The 20377-nt window shown below is 38.5% G+C and overlaps 2 protein-coding genes across 6 annotated transcripts in view; one reads left to right on the forward strand and one right to left on the reverse strand.

Moving 5' to 3' along the window:
- peak1 (pseudopodium-enriched atypical kinase 1) overlaps positions 1–20377 on the forward strand; it is a 154903-nt gene that overhangs the window by 86258 nt on the left and 48268 nt on the right. For all 5 annotated transcript variants that reach the window (XM_049474338.1, XM_022671638.2, XM_049474340.1 and 2 more), the window contains one exon: positions 6970–7003. The gene's annotated coding sequence lies outside the window, so the exon portion shown is untranslated. The remainder of the gene's footprint in view (positions 1–6969; positions 7004–20377) is intronic.
- On the reverse strand, positions 17353–18536 carry LOC125798981 (uncharacterized). Its single transcript, XM_049474342.1, has one exon. The coding sequence runs from the start codon at positions 18281–18283 to the stop codon at positions 17357–17359; it is 927 nt and encodes a 308-aa protein (XP_049330299.1). The 5' UTR covers positions 18284–18536; the 3' UTR covers positions 17353–17356.

Genomic DNA, 20377 nt, shown 5'->3' on the forward strand with positions numbered 1-20377 from the left:
TATACCTACATAATACATGTACTTATTGCAATTTATCGTAGCAGTGCTACTAATGTAACTTGTGTGATTTGAAATTACAAGTTAGCCAGTCTGCAAACAGATACCTCAGCTACTACAGACAACTTGTATCTGTCAGCTAGAAAACAGCCAGTTTGTGAAGAAGTAGCTAGTATACAGATATCAAGCATTAATACAGTAAGTGTTACTGAACCTGCTGTTTGTGGGCTTTTTTCTGGCTCTCTCCCTCACTGCACTCTTTGGGTTTAAACTAAATGTGGCTTAAGTTAAACTAGTCTTTATTTAGTATAAATTGTTCAGTTACCGTATTTCACTCATTTGGCTGAACAGAAAAAATGCTGTTCTTTAGGTTGCAAAATATTTGCTGAATCCATATGAATTATTTTTACGTGTGTGTGTGTGTGTGTCATCAGTTGGCAGTAATAATGTAGCATTGGGTAATTTATTTATGTGTGAATTATTGATATGTAATGAGAAGATCAAGGCATGCACAGAAGTGACACCAGCAGATATCAAGTCTCTCCCTCTCTCTCTCTCTCTCTCTCTTTCTCTCTAGATAATCACAAGCCATCAAACCAAGCTAAACTGCTGTGATTTTTGCACCAGGAGTGGCATAAAGTTATCCAAAAGCAGTGTGTAAGACTGGTGGAGGAGAGCATGCCAAGATGCATGACAACTGTGATTAAAATCCAGGGTTATTCCAACAAATATTGATTTGTGAACTTTTAAAACTTTATGAATATGAACTTGTTTTCTTTGCATTATTTGAGGTCTAAAAGCTCTGCATCTTTTTTTGTAATTTCAGCTATTTTTCATTTTCTACAAATAAATGATCTAAATGACATTTTTATTTGGAATTTGGGAGAAAAGTCCGTAGTTTATAGATTAAAAAAACAATGTTCATTTTACTCAAACATATGCATATAAATAGCAAAATCAGAGAAACTGATTCAGAAACTGAGGTGATCTCTTAATTTTTTCCAGAGCTATATATGTATAACTGATGCCTCTGGCTGAGTCACTGTGTAAGTTTGCCTCGTGTTCTCTCCTCTTGCACAGCGTGATGCAGCTGTATCTGGAAGCCTCACTTAGTATGACAGGGGGGATATGGATGAGTGTGAGACATGTGTGAGACGTGCTGTTTCAGTTGTGTCCTCTATAATTACACAGGATGAAGGGTTTGTACATGTTGCCTCTCGCGTGTTAAAGGTCTAGATGTTTATCTGTCTGGTTTCGGTGGTGGTATTCGGTCAGGGTCACTGTTTGTCTGTGTTTGTGTGTGCATGTAATTGAATAGTGGAAATAGTACACTACTCTTTAGAAACACGTGTTTGTGTGTGTGTGTGTGTGTGTGTGTGTGTGTGTGTGTGTGTGTGTGTGTGTGTGTGTGTGTGTGTGTGTGTGTGTGTGTGTGTGTGTGTGTGTGTGTGAGTCAGAAAGAAAGCCATTGTTATAGCTGGTTATTTTAAACTCCTTCTATATTACTAATCCAGGTGTAGGATGAGCTCTTGTGTTCTTAGGAAGCTTTGAAGGATATTCAGTTCAGAAAACAACCGGATTGAGAGGCTGAGGATTAGGATCAGAAGGTGGCACAAAATGCTCTGCTATTCCACATTCACTGCATTCAAATGAAGCATCTTTCATTTTTTCTCATTGATTATATGTATATGTAAGTATTGCGTATTATAATAAGTATTATGTAAGTATTATATAAGTATTATAACAGGCACCAAATAGTAGTAAATGTAGTGCAACCTGAAATTGATTGTTAGAAATTACTTTTGCAGTACTGATATCTGAAGCTGCCATTGATTGTATAATGTATTGGTTGTATATATAGTTTTGTTAATGTTTTTTCTAGTGTTTATGTACTGCCACTCTCCAGTCGTTGATATGGAAGTAACAGGCAGGAAAATTAACAAAGGCTACGTTCACACAGCAGGTAAAAGTCCAAATTCGATATTCTGATCAAATCCGATATTTAGATTAGGCTTTTCATACAGTGGTTTTAATATGGCGCATATTTGACATTTGTTTGAATGGTTTGCACTTTGAGTGGCATGGTGGCTTAGGGGTTAGCATGTTAGTGGTTAGCGTGTTTGCTTCCCAGCGCTGGGGTCTTAAGTTCAAGATTTGTAAGTGGCTCGCATATGCGGCAGAGCGACGCTTCATGTTAAGTTTCACTTTAATCATTGTCAGAATCTTAAGAGCTGTAAATGAGTTTAGACTGCAGCTTATCACTGTGAATTTCTCCAGCTTGCTGAAAAAGATATATTATTAGACCATGGTCATTTTTTTTTTCCTTTGATTCTGCAAGGACGTAGCTGTTTTTGGCCAATTCATTAGAAACATTTTGTGGTTGTGACACAAGCCATCTAATTTTATTGGAAGAAAGATGTATTAAACATATATTTCTGAGCAACGTTGCCTTGTTTTTCTGAGACTTACACCCTTTTAAATCAATGCGTGACTTTCCGTTCTCCTCACTGTTTTATTTATTTATTTTTTCTTCTGCTTGACGTAAAAGTCACATGAATTCAGATCTGGCCTTTCAGATAAAGTTGCATTGCTGTTCAATAATCAATAATAATGGTAATCAAGTCAAATATTTTAATTTAATCGCAATATTATGATGATTATGTTTATTCTTCTAATGACTAGGGCTGACTAGGGTTGCATGTTAGATAAAAAAATAAATAAAGTTCCATTAAGCTCCTCAGAGATGTTTTTCCACTTGTCTGGGCTGCACTTACTGACCTTACTAATGCTCTACTCTACATACTATACGAGAATATTATTACATGAAATTTCCATGTATTGTGATCTAACATTTTTTATTTTATGGCCTACCTTTGACTACTAATAGTGGTCGTCCTCAAGCAGAAGTTTAGAATGGTCTGAAGCATTGACAGACATAAAATCAACGCCAACAACATTCTACTTTACATGATTTATTGAAATATCAGTATTTCAGATGTCTTTTTAAATATAATTGTTCTATGTGTTTAAAACGTTTAAAGCATAGAAGTGGATCACTGCACTGCATGTATTCCAGTTTAGCTTGCTTTATTTCACGCACGTTCTTGTGCTTAGCTCTGGTACTATTATGCATTCTGCTGTTAATATTCAGCCACTTCTATCTTGTGTGTGTGTGTTTCTGTGTTTGGTGTGTGTATATATATGAAGGTATAGAAAGCCCTGACCTATTTAGAGCTGGTTCTGTGCTACTGTTGCTTAGGGAAATGGCAATAGAGTATTATTTATTCATCAGTGTACCACATAATCCTATGGAGGAGCTCAGTGTTATCAGTCATCCCTGTGAAATGTGGTTCAGCTCAGTGCGTGTGTGTTTGTGTGTGAGTGTGTGTTCTTGTATGAATAGCTGATGAATGTTGAGTGGCGTATAGCACTATAGCTGTCGCTCTGTGCTCACCATTCTGTCACTTTCACACACTCGCACTCTCCAACGGCTGATGTACACAGATGGCTGCCCACAGATTTGGAGTTAGGGTGAAGAGTCGAACACTCGAGCGCCGTGTGGATGAAGCGTGTGTGTGTGTGTGTGTGTGTGTGTGTGTGTTTGACTGACAGATGCTATACTCTTGGTGTTAGCGGGGACAGGCGTTTGACAGAGCAGGCACCCTAAGCGCTGGTATTCCACAGCTCATACAGAGTTCACTCAGTGCTTAACTTTTCACGTCTCCTCACATGTTCTTTCACACGACGCGAGAGAGTACAGACTGCTGAACCCAGGAAATAAACTGGCTAACATCTCAATATCACACACATTCTTTTGGGTTATTTCATGTATGCATTCCTCAGATAATATGCATCCTCTTATGGAGCGTTTTTCAGATCAATGAAAAGAGATAAACGAATGTGGTACCAGGCAAAAGCATGGACACACCTCATTCAATGTTTTTCTTTCTTTCTTTCTTTATTTATTTCTTTATTTATTTATTTTCTACATTGTAGATTGATATTAAACAAATGTAAAACAATTAAGAGACAAATGCAGAATTACATAGTAAACATAGTAAAAAGGTGTTTGTCCTCCACAATCCCCTGACCTAAACACAACTGAGATGATGTTTTGAGGTGATTTGGGATGAGCTGGAGCTTCACAGCATGAAGGAAAAGCAGCAACTATTGTACAGCATTACCTGAGGGGCAATGGGATTTAGGCTGTTGCTCATGAATATTCATACATGCAAATATATTGCCTCTGATTGGCTAACACCACTGCGACGCAGCAAGACGAAGACATTTTTTCAATAATAACCGTTTTTGCAATGTCATATGTTACTTTACAACATGTGTAATGCCCTGCTAAGTGCAGTTTAGCCACTTCAGTCCCTGTAAACCCCAAAATCCACTGGAGATCCTATGCAAACACACAGAAGTGGGTTGTCCAGGTCTAGAAAGTATCTCTTATTTTCACAAATAACACAGGAACGAACTGCCATGTTGTTCCTAATATCGTTAGCTCCTATCTAATGACATGCTTCACAGACGCGCTGCCTGTAGGCGGTCACGAGTATGAATGTGAATACTCTAAATGTTGAATACCAAACAAATTGCTCATCCCTACATATCTATCTAGTTATTACTTAAACTTAAAGAGCTTAACCTTAAAAAAATGTATTCCTTCCTCAGGGCTCTCCCTATAGTATTTAGTCTGATATATAAACAATTTTAAAATCAGTCTTCCAAAGAAGTCCTAACACTACAGATACAGCAGAGAGATAGCTGTTGGAAAAACAGTGGAACATTCCTTTGTACAGAGTGTTATGTAACTTTGTGTGTTGTTGTGTACATACCTTTTGGTTGCTTAACTTGTGTAGACTGTGTGGACTTGCTGTGTTAAAACATTGTGTATTCTCTGTTTGTAAGATAGATACCTGGCCTAGTATGGGCACTACAGAGCTTACATGACAGAGGATTCTAACCACAGAGTTTGTACACACACACACACAAACTCTAACACACATATGCTAATACCCCCTCACAGTGCAGGGTTCCCCTCCTGAGGGAGATGAGGCTTTCTGTACATTGGCATTTAAATAAGGATCAAAGGCTTTCAGCAGAACGTGAATGAGAGAAAGATCGATGTAGTGCGCTGGTATTATAGGTGTTCTGTGAATATTAATGGGGATCCTGATGCATAACTACAGTATGAGTCACCTACTGAGAGAGACTATGTGTGTGTGTGTGTAAGTAGGTGTGATCACCCTGATCACCACTGAGGAACCCAGTCCACAGCTGTGCTGTGCTGTTATTGTGATGTGGGATGTTTCCTTTGCTGGCTTTGAACTCGCTGTATTGTAACTGTTTGGCGCAGTGGGGCTCTGGGTCAGATCAGTAGAGCTGTGGTTAGAGCAGTAGGGGGAGGAAGGTGAGGCTCTGTATGAAAGACATTAATAACCTGTCTCGATCTCCCTTGGCCTGAAGCCTCGGAATGCCTTCTCTTACACTTTGATCATTTATTCCTCACTTGTAGCTCTCTGAAAGAAGTTTAGAAATTCTGTAGACTGTGTCGATTCTGGGCTTGCAGGTGGTCTGCATTTGAGATGTGGCATATTGGACAGAATCGGCAAATCAGATCTAGTCTTGATAAAGATCTAACCTGAAACAGTGTATAGTAGCACTGGGCGAAATCACTAAAAGACTATTGATGTTTAAAAGGAATGGCGATATAAACAGTATCATGTGATACAAGATGATTTGTTCTTTATAATAAGCATGAGATTCTTTGTGATGTTACATAGAGAAATGGAATTCTTTAGTTATGATGTTTCTATGATTATAATTTGCACAAGACTGTTTTTGTTACGTATGAGGAGGCATGGACGTAAGTGCAGAATATATATATATATATATATATATATATATATATATATATATATATATATATATATATATATATATTTTTTTTATTATTATTAAATAAACAAACTAAAACAAACTAACAAATATGTTAAACCAAAGGTACACTGAATACAAAACTAAAGAAGATTAAACTTGAAAACAGGAACCTAACAGACAGCATAAGACAAGAAACAAACCTGACAAGACTACTGATGGCAGGCAGACAAACAAAAGGCTAGACAAGGAAGACTTAAAACAAAGGGGCTTATATACACGAGGAGAGAACAGGAAACTGGAAACACCTGAGGATCTGTAACGAGGGGGCGGGGTTACAAATAACTGATGACAGGGTGGGGCTAGGGCGGAGACAGGACCAAAACACAACAGTAGCACATGGCTGGGAACACATAACAAATGAGGGAGACCAAATGAGGGAGAAACACAAGACAGCTATGGGCTAAGCTGTGACAATTTTATAGATTTACATCCCTCCAAAAACCAACACATATACACTAGAAGTGTAATCCCAAAAAAACGTTCTTATTTACTTTTTAAAAAGCCTATTAAATGCCTGATTAAAGGGCTGATTACTGTTGTTTTACAGTTTTCCTCTGTTTTTTTTTTTTTTTTAGAACTCGGCACTGACTCGGCTCTTGATCGGTCCGGACGCGAGACAGCGTGTGGGCTGGGGGTGGGACTGGTGACGTCATGGACCCTGCATTGTTTAATATTGCGATAAATATCGTTGAAAAAAATAACATTTGCTATGTACATTTTCTTCCAATATCTTGCAGCCCTAGTTCTTATACTTTTTAAGGGGAGTGTATCTCTCTCTATTTATATCTCTCTTACTCTCTATCTCTCTCCCTGATCTGTTTTGCTCTCAAACCAAAATCTGAATCTCTCCCAAACTCCTTTAACCGTACTCTTTCACAGTCGACACTGTTTACCCCTCTAGTCATATCTCGACACGCGCAATTACAGAATGTCAGAGAGAGCCCCATGCTGTACACAACATAATGTGCTGCATTTCTTCGCCTAATTTCTCTCTCTTTCTCTTTCTCTCTCTCTCTGTTTCTGCAGGTGCTGATTGCTGTGCACAGTGACTGTATAAACTGTAAGTGCTCTCCTCACTCCTCTGATCACCTGATTTCTCCTGTGTGTTTCTTATTGGTCACTGTAGAATGACGCACTCCATTGATAAAACATGACACAGATATGCAGCTAGGTAGTGCTTAGAGCAGTTGCAAAAGACTAATCCTCCCATACAAACACACACACATACACACACACACACACACATCTGAATCACTGGATGTTATGTTTGCTGTTTTAATGCACTAATTTAATGCTGTGTGTAATTTAAGGAGCGTTCTATTTCGGCCAGTTTTAAGACCGATTTGCTCTTGCAGACAACGACGGAAGGTGTCCCAATTTTAGGGCAGCCTTAAACCATTATCTTTTCAGATTATCCTGCTGTGTGAGGCGTGCTTAATCCAATCCTTACCCCTCTGATCTGCCGATAATCCAGTCATGGCCACCTTCATTTTGAATAGTAAATAAAATTACTAAACAATAAGAGCAGAGCTAAATCAAGAGCCAAGCTGTATAAAGGTTAACATGAATTTTTTCCTGATTTAATAGACTATGATAGAATTAAAAAAAATATTTAAACATAATTTAAATATTTAAATATTTTAACACTACTAAATGATTGCTGTAAACATGAATATACTTCTTAAAATACAGTAAAGAAGCTTTAAATAGTTCTTTGTGTGATGGCATAGAAAATAGAAAGCAATTCTATGAAGCAGCGCCATGCAAGAATAGTCATTTCTTGCTCCTGTGCTCTTCCTACATTCACAAGGTGCATTTTTCGCTTTGTGGAAATGCTTTACACATGCATTTCTGGACAAGCTGAGAGATACAGACACAGCATCTAAAGTGAAAGAAGCATGTGAACAAAGGTGGTAGAGTAGTTTATAGAATTTTACACAAATCACTGCACACTTCACCAAAGTTATATAGTGCATTTAGCAGTGTCTCAAGTGTAGAGTAGCCATGATATAAAGATTCATATTTTAGGGTAAAATGCTACATACTGTTGCTTTAACAAGGCTATTTTTTCAGAACCAAATATTAGTCTTTTATTGCATCATTCAAAGAAAGTATCTTTATTTTTAGGTTATTTGTACTGTAGCACAGTGCTGTCATCTGTGCCATGCTGTCATCTGATATGTTATGTTTATTTTGCTTTGTTGAAATCCTGTTTGTTCTCAAAGTTCTCTGCAAGATCTCAGCTTCTAAGAGGATTTTTTTAGATTGCTGAAAATGTATAATGTTTTGTTCTGGGTGAATCTTGTGGCGTAGGAACAGTGAAGGGAATGACTAAGAATACAATGAATGGTGGAATCTGTCATTATGTGTGGGGTCTGACACATTTTCAACATCAGTCCCTGCAGCGTAGGACAAGCATTATAAATGATAGCTGTTTTTAGACTCTCTAAATGAGCTCATCTCTTATTAATGCTGGGGGTAATTCTGCATTATTGCATAAGATAATAGGCCTCTTGAGGCTCAGTCCATATGGAGCTAGCTCAGACGGAGAGGAAGCGCTGCTCACAAATACCAGTTATTTGAGTGCGAGACGCACACCTGTGTGTGTGTGTGTGTGTGTGTGTGTGTGTGTGAGAGAGAGAGATAGAGGGTGACAGAGAGGGGAGACCACGTGTCTGTGGGTGTGTGTTGTCACTGTTTGCCTTTGGACAGATGTTTGTGTTTGTCAGAGTGGGTCGTGTGCCAGTGTGTTCCGGTCGGTCGTCTCTAGCAGTCTGTGAGTCAGAGCTGTGTGTGTGTGAATGAATGCCAGTCTGACACACACACACACACACACACTGTAACAGGCAGACAGTAGAGCTCTAGTGCTGGTGACACTATGAAACTGGGGGTTGATACACATGCTGGTCTGATACTGATACAGAAGGACATCATTAAAGAGTGTGAGTGAAGCTTTAAGAATCTTGGGCCCTGTTCTCACCTGACACAAACATGTGCTGTTTATGACTGGCTATCAATCAGTCAATACCAGAGACTGTGAAAAAGATGGACGCCATGTCGCTGGTCTTATTCATTCAATAAAAAAAAACTGAGGCCAAAATCTTCCACCATGTTGGCGATCCTGAAACCCGAGTCTGCACAGTAGAGACCTGAGGAGATAGAAAGACTGTGGAGAGACAGCCTACTCATTTAAATAACCCCGCCAATGAGGGCTGCCTCGACATGGCGGAGCTGACAGTCTGTTATTGGTCCCACCCATACAGTCATTAGTCCCACCCCGGCTAGGTGTAACCCAGCCCTTTTACAATAACACCACCTTTTTGAATAGAGCTGAATAACGCTTTAAAAAACAAATTCTGTGGGGATATAAAAAATTGACAATATAAACAGAGGTTACACTAGCTGTTACATTTTAATAATTGAGGTAGAATTACAGTATATTAGAAAAAAACGTGATTGAAAGTTGTCTGTTTTGCCATTGAAACCTAAGGGAATGGGTGGGGTTACACAGCTTTCTGCAACCGAACAGCAGGGGGCGCCCGACCTGTGGTGGCTTCACTCTTTCAGACGATGTTCTGTCCAGCTATACACAGTCTATGGTCAATACCAATAAGATACTTTTCGATATAGAAACTTTTTTCGATACCTTCTCTAAATTGAAACCAAAAAATACAAGAAGCGGTAATTATTATTCTCACAAAACAGATTTATTTAACAGCACACATGAATTATCTCATTCTCATACTGCAACTTCAATTAAACCGAAAAAAAAAAAAAAAAAAAAACCTAAACCTGTATGTAATCTATACTTCAACATAATTCAGAATTTCCGTGAATTTCCAGGCCTGGATAAGTTTTGGAAAAATAAAAATACCCAGAAAGTTTAGGAAAAGTCATGGAAATTTGGTCTAGAAATTTTTGTGTTTTCATTTATCAATGGACAAAAAAAATCTATTTTGAGCTAATAAATACGTCAGCTCAGAGTTAATTCAGTAATTTGGCCTGACACAATAGAGCTCTTAGGATCTGATACATATTTTATTAATAAATGTTGTGTGCCAGATTCATTTTAGGCCTACTATAATCAATTTTAATTATAGTTTTAGTTGATTTTTAGTTTTATTTTCTGTCTGCACGGATGTTTTAAACATCGTATGGCCGTGACAAATTTTATTGAAGGCATGGAAATGTCGTGAAAAATCATGGAAATTTATTGGTTATAAAGTGTAAAAACACTGATCGCAACTTACTTCTTAATTTAAGCCTATTCTACTATACCTAAATCTAAACTTGACCTATACCACAGCCTAACCCTATACTTAAAAAAATTATTTGCTCTCAGTTCCTGATTGTAGTTGGTGACATCATTTTTTCTTTGACATAAGACTGTATTTTGTATGCAGGTGAAAGATCAAACTGTAATGATAGACTTTGTGTGTCTTGGAATGACCGTTCGTCGTATGCACATCTAAAAACCCTTTCATTATTGTCTTGTGATGTCATTGTATAAGCATGAGTATTGGCTGAGCTAAGTTTGAACTTGAGGTTCTGTCTGTACATTGACTTTTTTACAAAAATAAAATTCTGTATCAGTGTGGAAAGTGATTGAAAGAACTGTGCTGTTAGTATATCAAATGGAAGATGAGGTGAACCAGAACTAGAAAAAGTGGTAGGCTGCTCCACCACTGATTTTTAGTGTTGGACTTTGAATTTAAGTTTTCCCTCAATGTTTTGCTGTAAAACAATTGCAGAAAACTTAAAAATAAGAGTTCTTTTGACACAAGTGCTTTGGAGAGTTGCAGAATTTGACCTTTACCTTTTGTTTGTTATCTGTAGAATGTAGGCAAGCAACAGGCAGTAACTGTGTAGACCAGATTATATATTATAAAAAATGAAATTTCTGTATAATTTTATAATATTTTCCTGATATATAATTACATGACTTAAGCACGGGGTTCAAACAAGCAAGCTTGTGTACAGTATGACTTTTTTTTAAAATAAATTTTACATTAAATTAAAAAAAGGTGTTGCTGTATTTTGGCAGCATGCTGCTTGCTGGGGGATAAAGATGGGTAAGATGAACTACTGGATTAAAAAAATCTAAATCAACCAGATCCCACTGATGGGACTTTTTAAAATTTGCTTTATGAGATTATTTACCATCATTTGCCAATTCTTATCTCTCCAAGTAAAAAGTTCTTAATGATGCCAATAACTACAAAGTATGCTCAATAATAACAGCAGGGGAGGTGTTCTGCAATTTTGATTCCAAGCATACCTTCAATCTGTCCACAGAGCTTGTTTCCCCAATTTGTCAGATTTGTTTAGATCAGGGGTTTCCTTTTTTGGAGCGGCCCGCAAGGTATTTTAGAAATAGAATGAAAGTTGGCCCGCTGTTAAGCAGGTTTTTATACTGTAAAATTCAAAGTTTGAACGCTAGGTGTCAGAAACGGGCCAAAGAGTCTAAAAGCGGAGAGAGTGCGCATTTCTAGCTCAGAGAAACGGGCCAAAGAGTCTAAAAGTGGAGAGAGTGCGCATTTCTAGCGCAGAAAAACGGGCCAAAGAGTCTAAAAGTTGCCGTAATTAAGGAATTTAATATTAAGAGACATCATGAAATTAAACATCAATTTGAAAAATCTTAGTTTACACAACAGTCAAAGATAAAGACAGTTAGTCAAGTAAAATGGTGTGTAAATGAAATAATCAGGAAAAAAGTATTATTTAAAGTGATATATTTTATATGTTTTATTACAGAGTCTGTGGCCCGTGACTTCAAATATATTTCTCCTTTTGGCCCCCAACAAAAAAAGTTTGGACACCCCTGGTTTAGATGTTTCTTTGTAAAATGGATGCTGATATTGATGCTACTGCACAGTAACAGAAGTGCACCTCCAGTATGCCACCTCTGCTAAATCATTCTGAAGGTTTGTAGTCAAACACTGTTTTATTTGTCTTTCTAGTAATACTAGGAGCACTTCTCTCAGAAGCTTTGCTTTATAAATAATCACAAAATAAAAAAAACCTTGGTTTTGTGACGTCTAGTATAATCAGTGTTGCAGCTCTTGTTTGCTAGTGATAATTGATGATATACTGAGATAAAAGATGCCTGAGGGAATATTTTAGGGTTGTTCAATTCTTTGCTTTGGTCGTCTTCTCTGGCTTCCACTGAGACTGTGGCTCACATTGAGCTCCATCGGTGAAGTAATGTCCATCCGTCATCTGTGGCACTTTGACCCATGCCAGAATCTGTATCTTGGGTTTTATTGTTCTTTCTCTTCATGTCTCTCTCTCTCTCTCTCTCTCTCTCTCTCTAGCATGTACACAGATTTTGGCTATTTTCTCTGGCACTATGACAGCATTGCTTGTCTGTGTAGACCAGATTATATATTATAAAAAATGAAATTTCTGTATAATTTTATAATATTTTCCTGATATATAATTACATGACTTAAGCACGGGGTTCAAACAAGCAAGCTTGTGTACAGTATGACTTTTTTTTAAAATAAATTTTACATTAAATTAAAAAAAGGTGTTGCTGTATTTTGGCAGCATGCTGCTTGCTGGGGGATAAAGATGGGTAAGATGAACTACTGGATTAAAAAAATCTAAATCAACCAGATCCCACTGATGGGACTTTTTAAAATTTGCTTTATGAGATTATTTACCATCATTTGCCAATTCTTATCTCTCCAAGTAAAAAGTTCTTAATGATGCCAATAACTACAAAGTATGCTCAATAATAACAGCAGGGGAGGTGTTCTGCAATTTTGATTCCAAGCATACCTTCAATCTGTCCACAGAGCTTGTTTCCCCAATTTGTCAGATTTGTTTAGATCAGGGGTTTCCTTTTTTGGAGCGGCCCGCAAGGTATTTTAGAAATAGAATGAATGCCAGAATCTGTATCTTGGGTTTTATTGTTCTTTCTCTTCATGTCTCTCTCTCTCTCTCTCTCTCTCTCTCTCTCTAGCATGTACACAGATTTTGGCTATTTTCTCTGGCACTATGACAGCATTGCTTGTCTGCAGTCCTTTTGTCTCTGGCTGTCCATCTGTTTGTCTGTCTCCCTCTCTCTCTATCCTTTCTCTCTCTTTCTCTGTCTGTCTCTCACTCTCTCTCTCTCTCTCTTTCACTCTTTGTGAGCGCAGATGCTGATTCAGTACATGTGTTCATGTGTATGTATGAAGTTGAGTAAGCCCTGTAATGCTGTTGGAGTAAGTTTGTGGAAACGCTCTCTTGTAGCGGGATAAAGAGAGTCTGAGACGGCCGTCTGGCGCTCCAGCGGCCGCGTGCTTGTTTAAGGGAAGTGGGTGGCCTTTCTATCATAACACTGTAACACACTCTGCAGGCCTGGAGCGTTATAACCTCCTCGAGCATTGTTCTTAAGTTTTGGTAACATTTCATAGAGATATGGCGTCTGTTTCTGCTCAGAAACTTGGCCTTTGTGCAGGTTGTGGAATTTCCTGTCGCGCTCCACTTGGCGTCTCCTAGCCGAAGCTTAAGAACGTTCCAGAACTGTGCTGGAGAAATAAGCTTTAATCAAATCATATCAAATCAAATTTATTTGTATAGCGCTTTTTACAACAGGTGTTGGCACAAAGCAGCTTTACAGAAACATGATTACAGGACAAAGAATCAGGCAAAACATTAAACATAGAATATACAGAATACAGAACCCCCAGTGAGCGCGGAGGCAAGGAAAAACTCCCTCAGAGCTGCAGGAGGAGGAAGAAACCTTGGGAGGACCAAGACTCACATTAAAGGGGGGACCATCCTACCACTGGTCAAACGGCTTTTAAATAGAAATTTAAAAAGTCTTTTATACATCTATATAGGTTTTATGTACTCAGGAGTGTAATAGCGCCACTAATGGCTTGGATGTAATCTGTAGTGGAGAGTAAGATGGTCGATGAGCAGCTGATCTGTGGTGGTGGTGGAGAAGAGCTGACTTCAGAAACTTCCATCAGTCTGGCCGGACAGGAGACGCGAGAGCCTGAGGGTCCAACATCGGTATCGGGTCAGACAGGTGGGCAGTCAGTAACTCGGAGGAAGGCAGAGAGATGGAATTAGTTTTGACTGGATTTATGCAAAACTGAGAATATTAAAACATTATCAGAGTGTGGCAAATGACTCCGGCAGAACTGAATAAAACAGCCTAACTAAAGGCAGAGAGCCAGAAGGTAACATAGACATGGAGGCACCCTGAAACACCAGCATCCACCCACTCCACCGTCCACAAACCTGAGTGACCGTGTGCAGTGGGAGAACAACAGCACCAGCATCTCAGTTTACCACAATTTCCTCTGTCCATGAACCCCTGAATCTGCAGCCTTATCTAAAGGGAAAAACATTAATTACCAAAAGCTAAACTAAACAAGTAAGTTTTCAGTCTAGACTTAAAGATTGAGACTGTGTCTGAGTCCCGAACATATTCGGGGAGATTATTCCAGAGTTGAGGCGCTTTATAAGAGAAAGCTCTTCCTCCTGCAGAGCTCCTCTGAATTTTAGGCACTACTAATAAACCAGCACCCTGAGATCTGAGTAATCGCGGTGGTTCATAACAGGAGATGAGGTCTTGTAAATACTCAGGAGCGAGTCCGTGTAGGGCTTTATACGTTAACAGGAGAATTTTATAGTCTATGCGGAATTTGACTGGAAGCCAGTGCAGTGCTGATAGTACTGGACTAATATGGTCAAATTTTCTAGTTTTAGTAAGGACCCTGGCTGCAGCATTTTGAACTAGCTGAAGTTTATTTAAGTTACTGCCGGAACATCCAGACAGTAGCGCATTACAATAATCTAGCCTTGAGGTAATAAAGGCATGTACTAATTTTTCTGCGTCATGCAGTGATAGGGCATTTCTTAGCTTGGCGATGTTACGGAGGTGTAGAAAAGCTGTTCTAGTAACATTAGATATGTGTTTATCGAATGCTAGATCTGAATCTATGATAACTCCAAGGTTTTTAGCTGCTGAACCAGGGGTGGCTGAGAAGTCAGCCAGATTTAGCATTAAGTCTGATAATTTATTTCTAGCAGCTTTGGGGCCTAATAGGAGAACTTCTGTTTTATCACTATTTAATAGGAGGAAGTTGTGCGACATCCATGATTTTACATCTTCTACACAATCCTCGATTTTCTTTAATCTCACTCTGTCATCAGGTTTGGCTGATATGAAGAGCTGCGTGTCATCCGCATAACAATGAAAATTCACATTGTGTTTTCTAATAACTTTGCCCAGTGGGAGCATATATAATGTAAATAATAACGGTCCTAATATAGAGCCTTGTGGAATTCCATATCTTACCTTGGTATAACTGGAAGACATATCATTTATCCTCACAAACTGATAGCGATCGGTTAAGTACGATTTAAACCATGCTAAGGCAGTTCCGGTTACACCGACCATGTTCTCTAGTCTTTCTAAAAGGATAGTATGATCTATTGTATCAAAGGCTGCGCTCAGATCGAGAAGTACGAGTAGGGAAACACAGCCTTGGTCGGCGGCTATAAGTAGATCGTTTGTTATTCTAACTAAAGCTGTCTCAGTGCTATGATAAGGCCTAAATCCAGATTGAAATTTTTCATAGATCTGGTTTCTTTGCAGGTAAGAGCAAAGTTGTTGGGCTACAGCTTTTTCTAAAATCTTAGAAATAAACGGTAAGTTTGAAATAGGTCTATAGTTAGACAGTACACTAGGATCAAGATTTGGTTTCTTGATCAGAGGTTTAATTACAGCTGTTTTAAAGGCTTTGGGTACATGGCCCAGGGCGAGCGATGAGTTTACTATCATTAACAGAGGTTTAATTATATCTGGCAGTACCTGTTTTAATAATTTTGTGGGAACAGCATCAAGTGTGCAGGTTGTGCTGTTTGAAGAGGAGATCATTTTCTCTAGTTCTAGCTGTGGAAGTGGGTTAAAGACTTCCAACCTAACTTCAGTAACAGAGTTTTGTTCTAGATCAGCCAGACCAGATGACAGAGAGGATGTAATATTTATCTGTTTAATTTTATCCCGAATGTTTTCAATTTTACTATTGAAGAAGTCCATAAAATCGTTGCTGGTGTAAATGGCTGGAATCTGAGGTTCAGTACCTGCCTGGTTTTTAGTTAATTTGGAAATAACACTAAAGAGAACTCTAGGATTATTTTTATTTATCTCGATCTGTGAGGCCAGATATGCTGAGCGGGCTTTATTAAGTTCTTTTCTATATTTAACAAGACTGTCTTTCCACGCAGAGTGAAACACTTCCAGTTTAGTTGATCGATATTTACGCTCTAAATTTCGTACTAACTGCTTTAAGGTACGAGTTTGATCATTGTACCACGGTGCGAGCTTTTTCTGTCTCTCTATTTTGTGTTTAAGGGGTGCTACAACATCTAAGGTAGAGCGAAAGGTATTTTCTAAACCTTCGGTTAGTTTGTCTAGTTCTACTGGGTCTACAGGAGAGTACATTAGAGTTGATAAGTCTGGAAGCTTATCTGTAAATTGTTGGGCTGTAAAAGGCGTAATTGAACGTTTTACAGAGTAGCTAGGGGATGTACGTATATTATGACTAAGATGTAATTTAAATGAAATAAGGTAATGATCTGAAATTGCGGAGGTTTGAGAACGAATATTCGGGTTATCTATGCTCACACCCAGGGTCAAAACTAAATCCAGAGTATGATTACAGTAATGAGTAGGTCCTGTTATATTTTGAATAATACCAACTGAGTCTAAAATCGATGTGAATGCCTTTTTTAATGGATCATCCAATTTTTCGAAATGAATGTTGAAGTCTCCAACTATAATCACTTTATCATTACTTACTGCTAAGTCTGTGACAAAATCACTAAATTCTTTTAAAAATTCTAAATAGGGCCCTGGTGGTCTGTAGATATTAATTAAGGAAAATGCATTCTTTTTTGTAACTGGATTAATTATACTGGTGTAAAGAAGCTCAAAAGAAGTAAAATTTTCATAGTGTTTCTGATTGCTAACTAAGGTACTTTGGAAAAATATGCAGACCCCACCTCCTCTACCGGACAATCTCGGATTGTGTATATAATTATAGCCTGCAGGGGAGGCTTCATTTAATGCTACATATTCATTTGGCCTAATCCAGGTTTCTGTCAGACACAGAACATCGAATTTCTGATCAGTTATCATTTCATTCACCAGAACTGCTTTTGAATTTAGAGATCTAATATTAAGTAAACCAATCTTTAGGCTTGAAATGTTAGTACTACAGTCTGGATATGATTGTTTAATATAAGTTAAGTTATTTAGATTTACTGTTTTAGTTTTTTGATGTTTTTGTTTGACTCGGGGGACAGACACAGTCTGAATACATTGGTATCTAGGTAACGTCTCTTTGCAGCTCGCAGACGGTCGGTTAAGCCTCTCTGTCTGCGGCCTGGTCCCGGCTCTGGATTGTCAGCAGCTTCTAATACTACTCTGCCGACTAACTAAAAGACTATGAGCTATGCTGCATGAAAGTAAGGCAGCACCCTCCCGCGTGGGGTGGACACCATCCCTACCTAAAAGACCAGGCTTGCCCTCAAAGTGTAGCCAGTTATCTATAAAGCCCACATGATTTTCTGCACACCACTTGGACATCCAGCGGTTCAGCGAAGAAAGCCTGCTGTAAGCTTCATCACCACGCCTCATTGGGATGGGGCCAGAGCAGATTACCTCCTCGGACAGCGTCTGGGCCTGTTTAATCACCTCTTTAATATTAGCCTTAGTTATTTCAGACTGCCGCAGACGAATATCATTGGCCCCTACATGAATTACTACCCTCGAATATCTCCTATTCCCTAACCTAAGGTTGCCACTAATGTCCGGTGCTCTGGCTCCCGGTAAACAAGTAACTGTTGCCGCTGGTGCCCCTAAAGGAGTAGCTAATTTCACGTGTCGGACGATAGAGTCTCCTATCACCAGAGTACCTTTAACAGGCTCCTCAGTTGGTGCTTCACTGAGCGGGGCAAACCTGTTTGACACGTGAACTGGGGGAGCGTGGTGTTTAGGTGGGCTGGCTGTGGCCTTTGCGGTAGCATTAGCCTTAGCCTTTCGACTATGCCGCCGAGACGTTACCCATTCGCCCCGCTGTGAGGGCTCTAAGGCCGGAGTCGAGGGGGTACTAACTCTCCCTGAGACACCCGGGGCTGCTAACAGTGAATCCTGCTGTCTATCCCTTATTAAACCCCGGACGTGCAGCTCTAACTTATTCACCTTATCCACCAAGGAGCTAACTATCTCACACTTAGTACAAATACCACTATTGTTACCAGTATCGGTGGATAAGGGATCTAAGCTATACATGCCACACTCTAAACAGGTGTAAACCTGAGCAGAAGCCATGGAGAAAAAAAGCACTCACCTTGTTTCAGTTGAAATTAGAAACTTACACAAACAAACTGCAGCAGCAAACAGCTAATCCAGCAAACCTGAGGAAAAAGTCTATAAAAGTAGACTGAGAGTGGATTAATAGGTGTGTAGAGCAAAGAGGAAGCAGACTAAAAGTGGATTAGTAAGTGTGAAGAGAGTAAAAGAGAAGAAAACAGAGAAAAGTGTAGAAGCTGAAGATTAAAGCAAGCTTTCAGCAGCAGAGCAGCACAGAGCAGAACTGTGACTTGTTCTAATTCTAGACTTGTTTTGGTACAGAATTATTCCATAATTGTTGTCTTCTGTTTGAGCTTTGAATGACCTGCTGCCAGACAGTGACCGGACACCACAATTGGGAAAGTCAGTTTGTTGAAGGGTATTTCAGCTGTAGCTGAATCTGTAGCTGATGCACACTTACCGTGTGTTCACACTGGCAGGTTGCAAATAACACGCATCAGACCAAGTTCACCTTTTGTGGGTGTGTGTTTTTTTTTTTTTTTGTTTTTTTTTAAACGAAGTTTTTTTAATTATTATTTTTATAATGTACACAAGGATTTGAGAAAACAAACAAGAAAAAAAGAGAGATCAAAAAGGCAGAGTACAGAAAAAAATTACACCAAGCCTTCTTCTTCTTCTTCTTCTTCTTTACCATCTCAATCAGTGATTAGTCGTCAATTATAATGTTAATTCTCCTGCTGATCGCTAAAAGATTACATCCAGCACTGTAAGCATTGTTATTTATCTGCTTATGTTAGTATGGATTGTTGTTCTTTTTATAGGAAGTGAAATAAATAAATATAAATAGACATTATATAGCTCACTGTTTCTGTAATGGGGGCTGTTCCCAGTGCAGTTTAAGTTTATTGTTTTGCCTTTTAAAAAATAACGGGCAGATGTGCAGAGCTGTGTGGTGGAATGATGGAAAGGGCTCGTTTAGAGCTGAAGTTTGACATTTAAATGCCAGGAGTTCTGGAGGAAATGATGAACACTTGCTCCCAAGGTTAAGCAGAAGTGTTTGTTTATATAAAAATATCACCCTTCTTTTCCTCCCTCTTTCCTGCACTTCTGTCTTTCTATACTCTTTCCTTTCTATTTACCCTGCTATCTCCATACCTCCCTTTTTACCTTTCATTACCTCTTTCTCTTTTCTCACCTCTCTTCATTTCCCTGCTTTTCTCCCCTGTTACTTTGACCCTCTATCTCTCTTTCTCTTTCTTCTGCTGCCTCTCTCCCTGGCCATGTCTTTCTTTCCCATTTACTTTCTCTCCCTCAATCTCTGTCCCATTCTTTCTCTTTCTTATTGTCTCACTTACTTTCTCTCCTAAATCTTTCCTTACCTCTATATACAGCTCTGGAAAAAAAATAGGAGAGCACTTAAAAATGATGAGTTTCTTTGATTTTACCAAATTATAAAACCTCTGGAATATAATCAAGAGGATGATGTATGATCATAAGCCATAAAACTAAACTGAACTGCTTAAACTTTTGCACCAGAAGTGGCATAAAGGTATCCAAAAGCAGTGTGTAAGACTGGTGGAGTAGAACATGTGAAAACTGATTAAAAACCAGGGTTATTTCAACCAATATTTTCTGATTTCTTATAACATTTTAAATATGAACTTGTTTCTTTGCATTATTTGAGGTCTGAAAGCTCTGCATCCTTTTTGTTATTTTAGCCATTTTTCATTTTCAGAGAAATGTTGTCTGTAGTTTATAGAATAAAACAACAATGTTCATTTTACACAAACATATACCTATAAATAGCAAAATCAGAGAACCTGATTCAGAAACTGAAGTGATCTCTAATTTTTTTTCCAGAGCTCTATATACCAGTGCATCAAAAAAATGAATGTCATTGAAAAGTTACTTTATTCAGTAAATCACTTGAAAAATTGAAAGTCTTATATTACATACATGTATTACACACAAAGTGATGTATTTTAAGTGTTTATTTATTTAATTGTTGTTCATTATGGCTTAAAGACAATGAAAACCCAAAAATCAGTGTCTCAGAAAGTTAGTATAATATTGTATAAGACCAATTGGTACTTTTGGCAGTGTGGGCAGTGT

Source organism: Astyanax mexicanus, chromosome 2, assembly GCF_023375975.1.
Source record: "Astyanax mexicanus isolate ESR-SI-001 chromosome 2, AstMex3_surface, whole genome shotgun sequence".
Lineage (NCBI taxonomy): Eukaryota > Metazoa > Chordata > Actinopteri > Characiformes > Acestrorhamphidae > Astyanax > Astyanax mexicanus.

Excerpts from the sequence above, each read along its gene's own strand:
- LOC125798981 (XM_049474342.1), bottom strand. The coding sequence starts at position 18,283 with ATGGCTTCTGCTCAGGTTTACACCTGTTTAGAGTGTGGCATGTATAGC.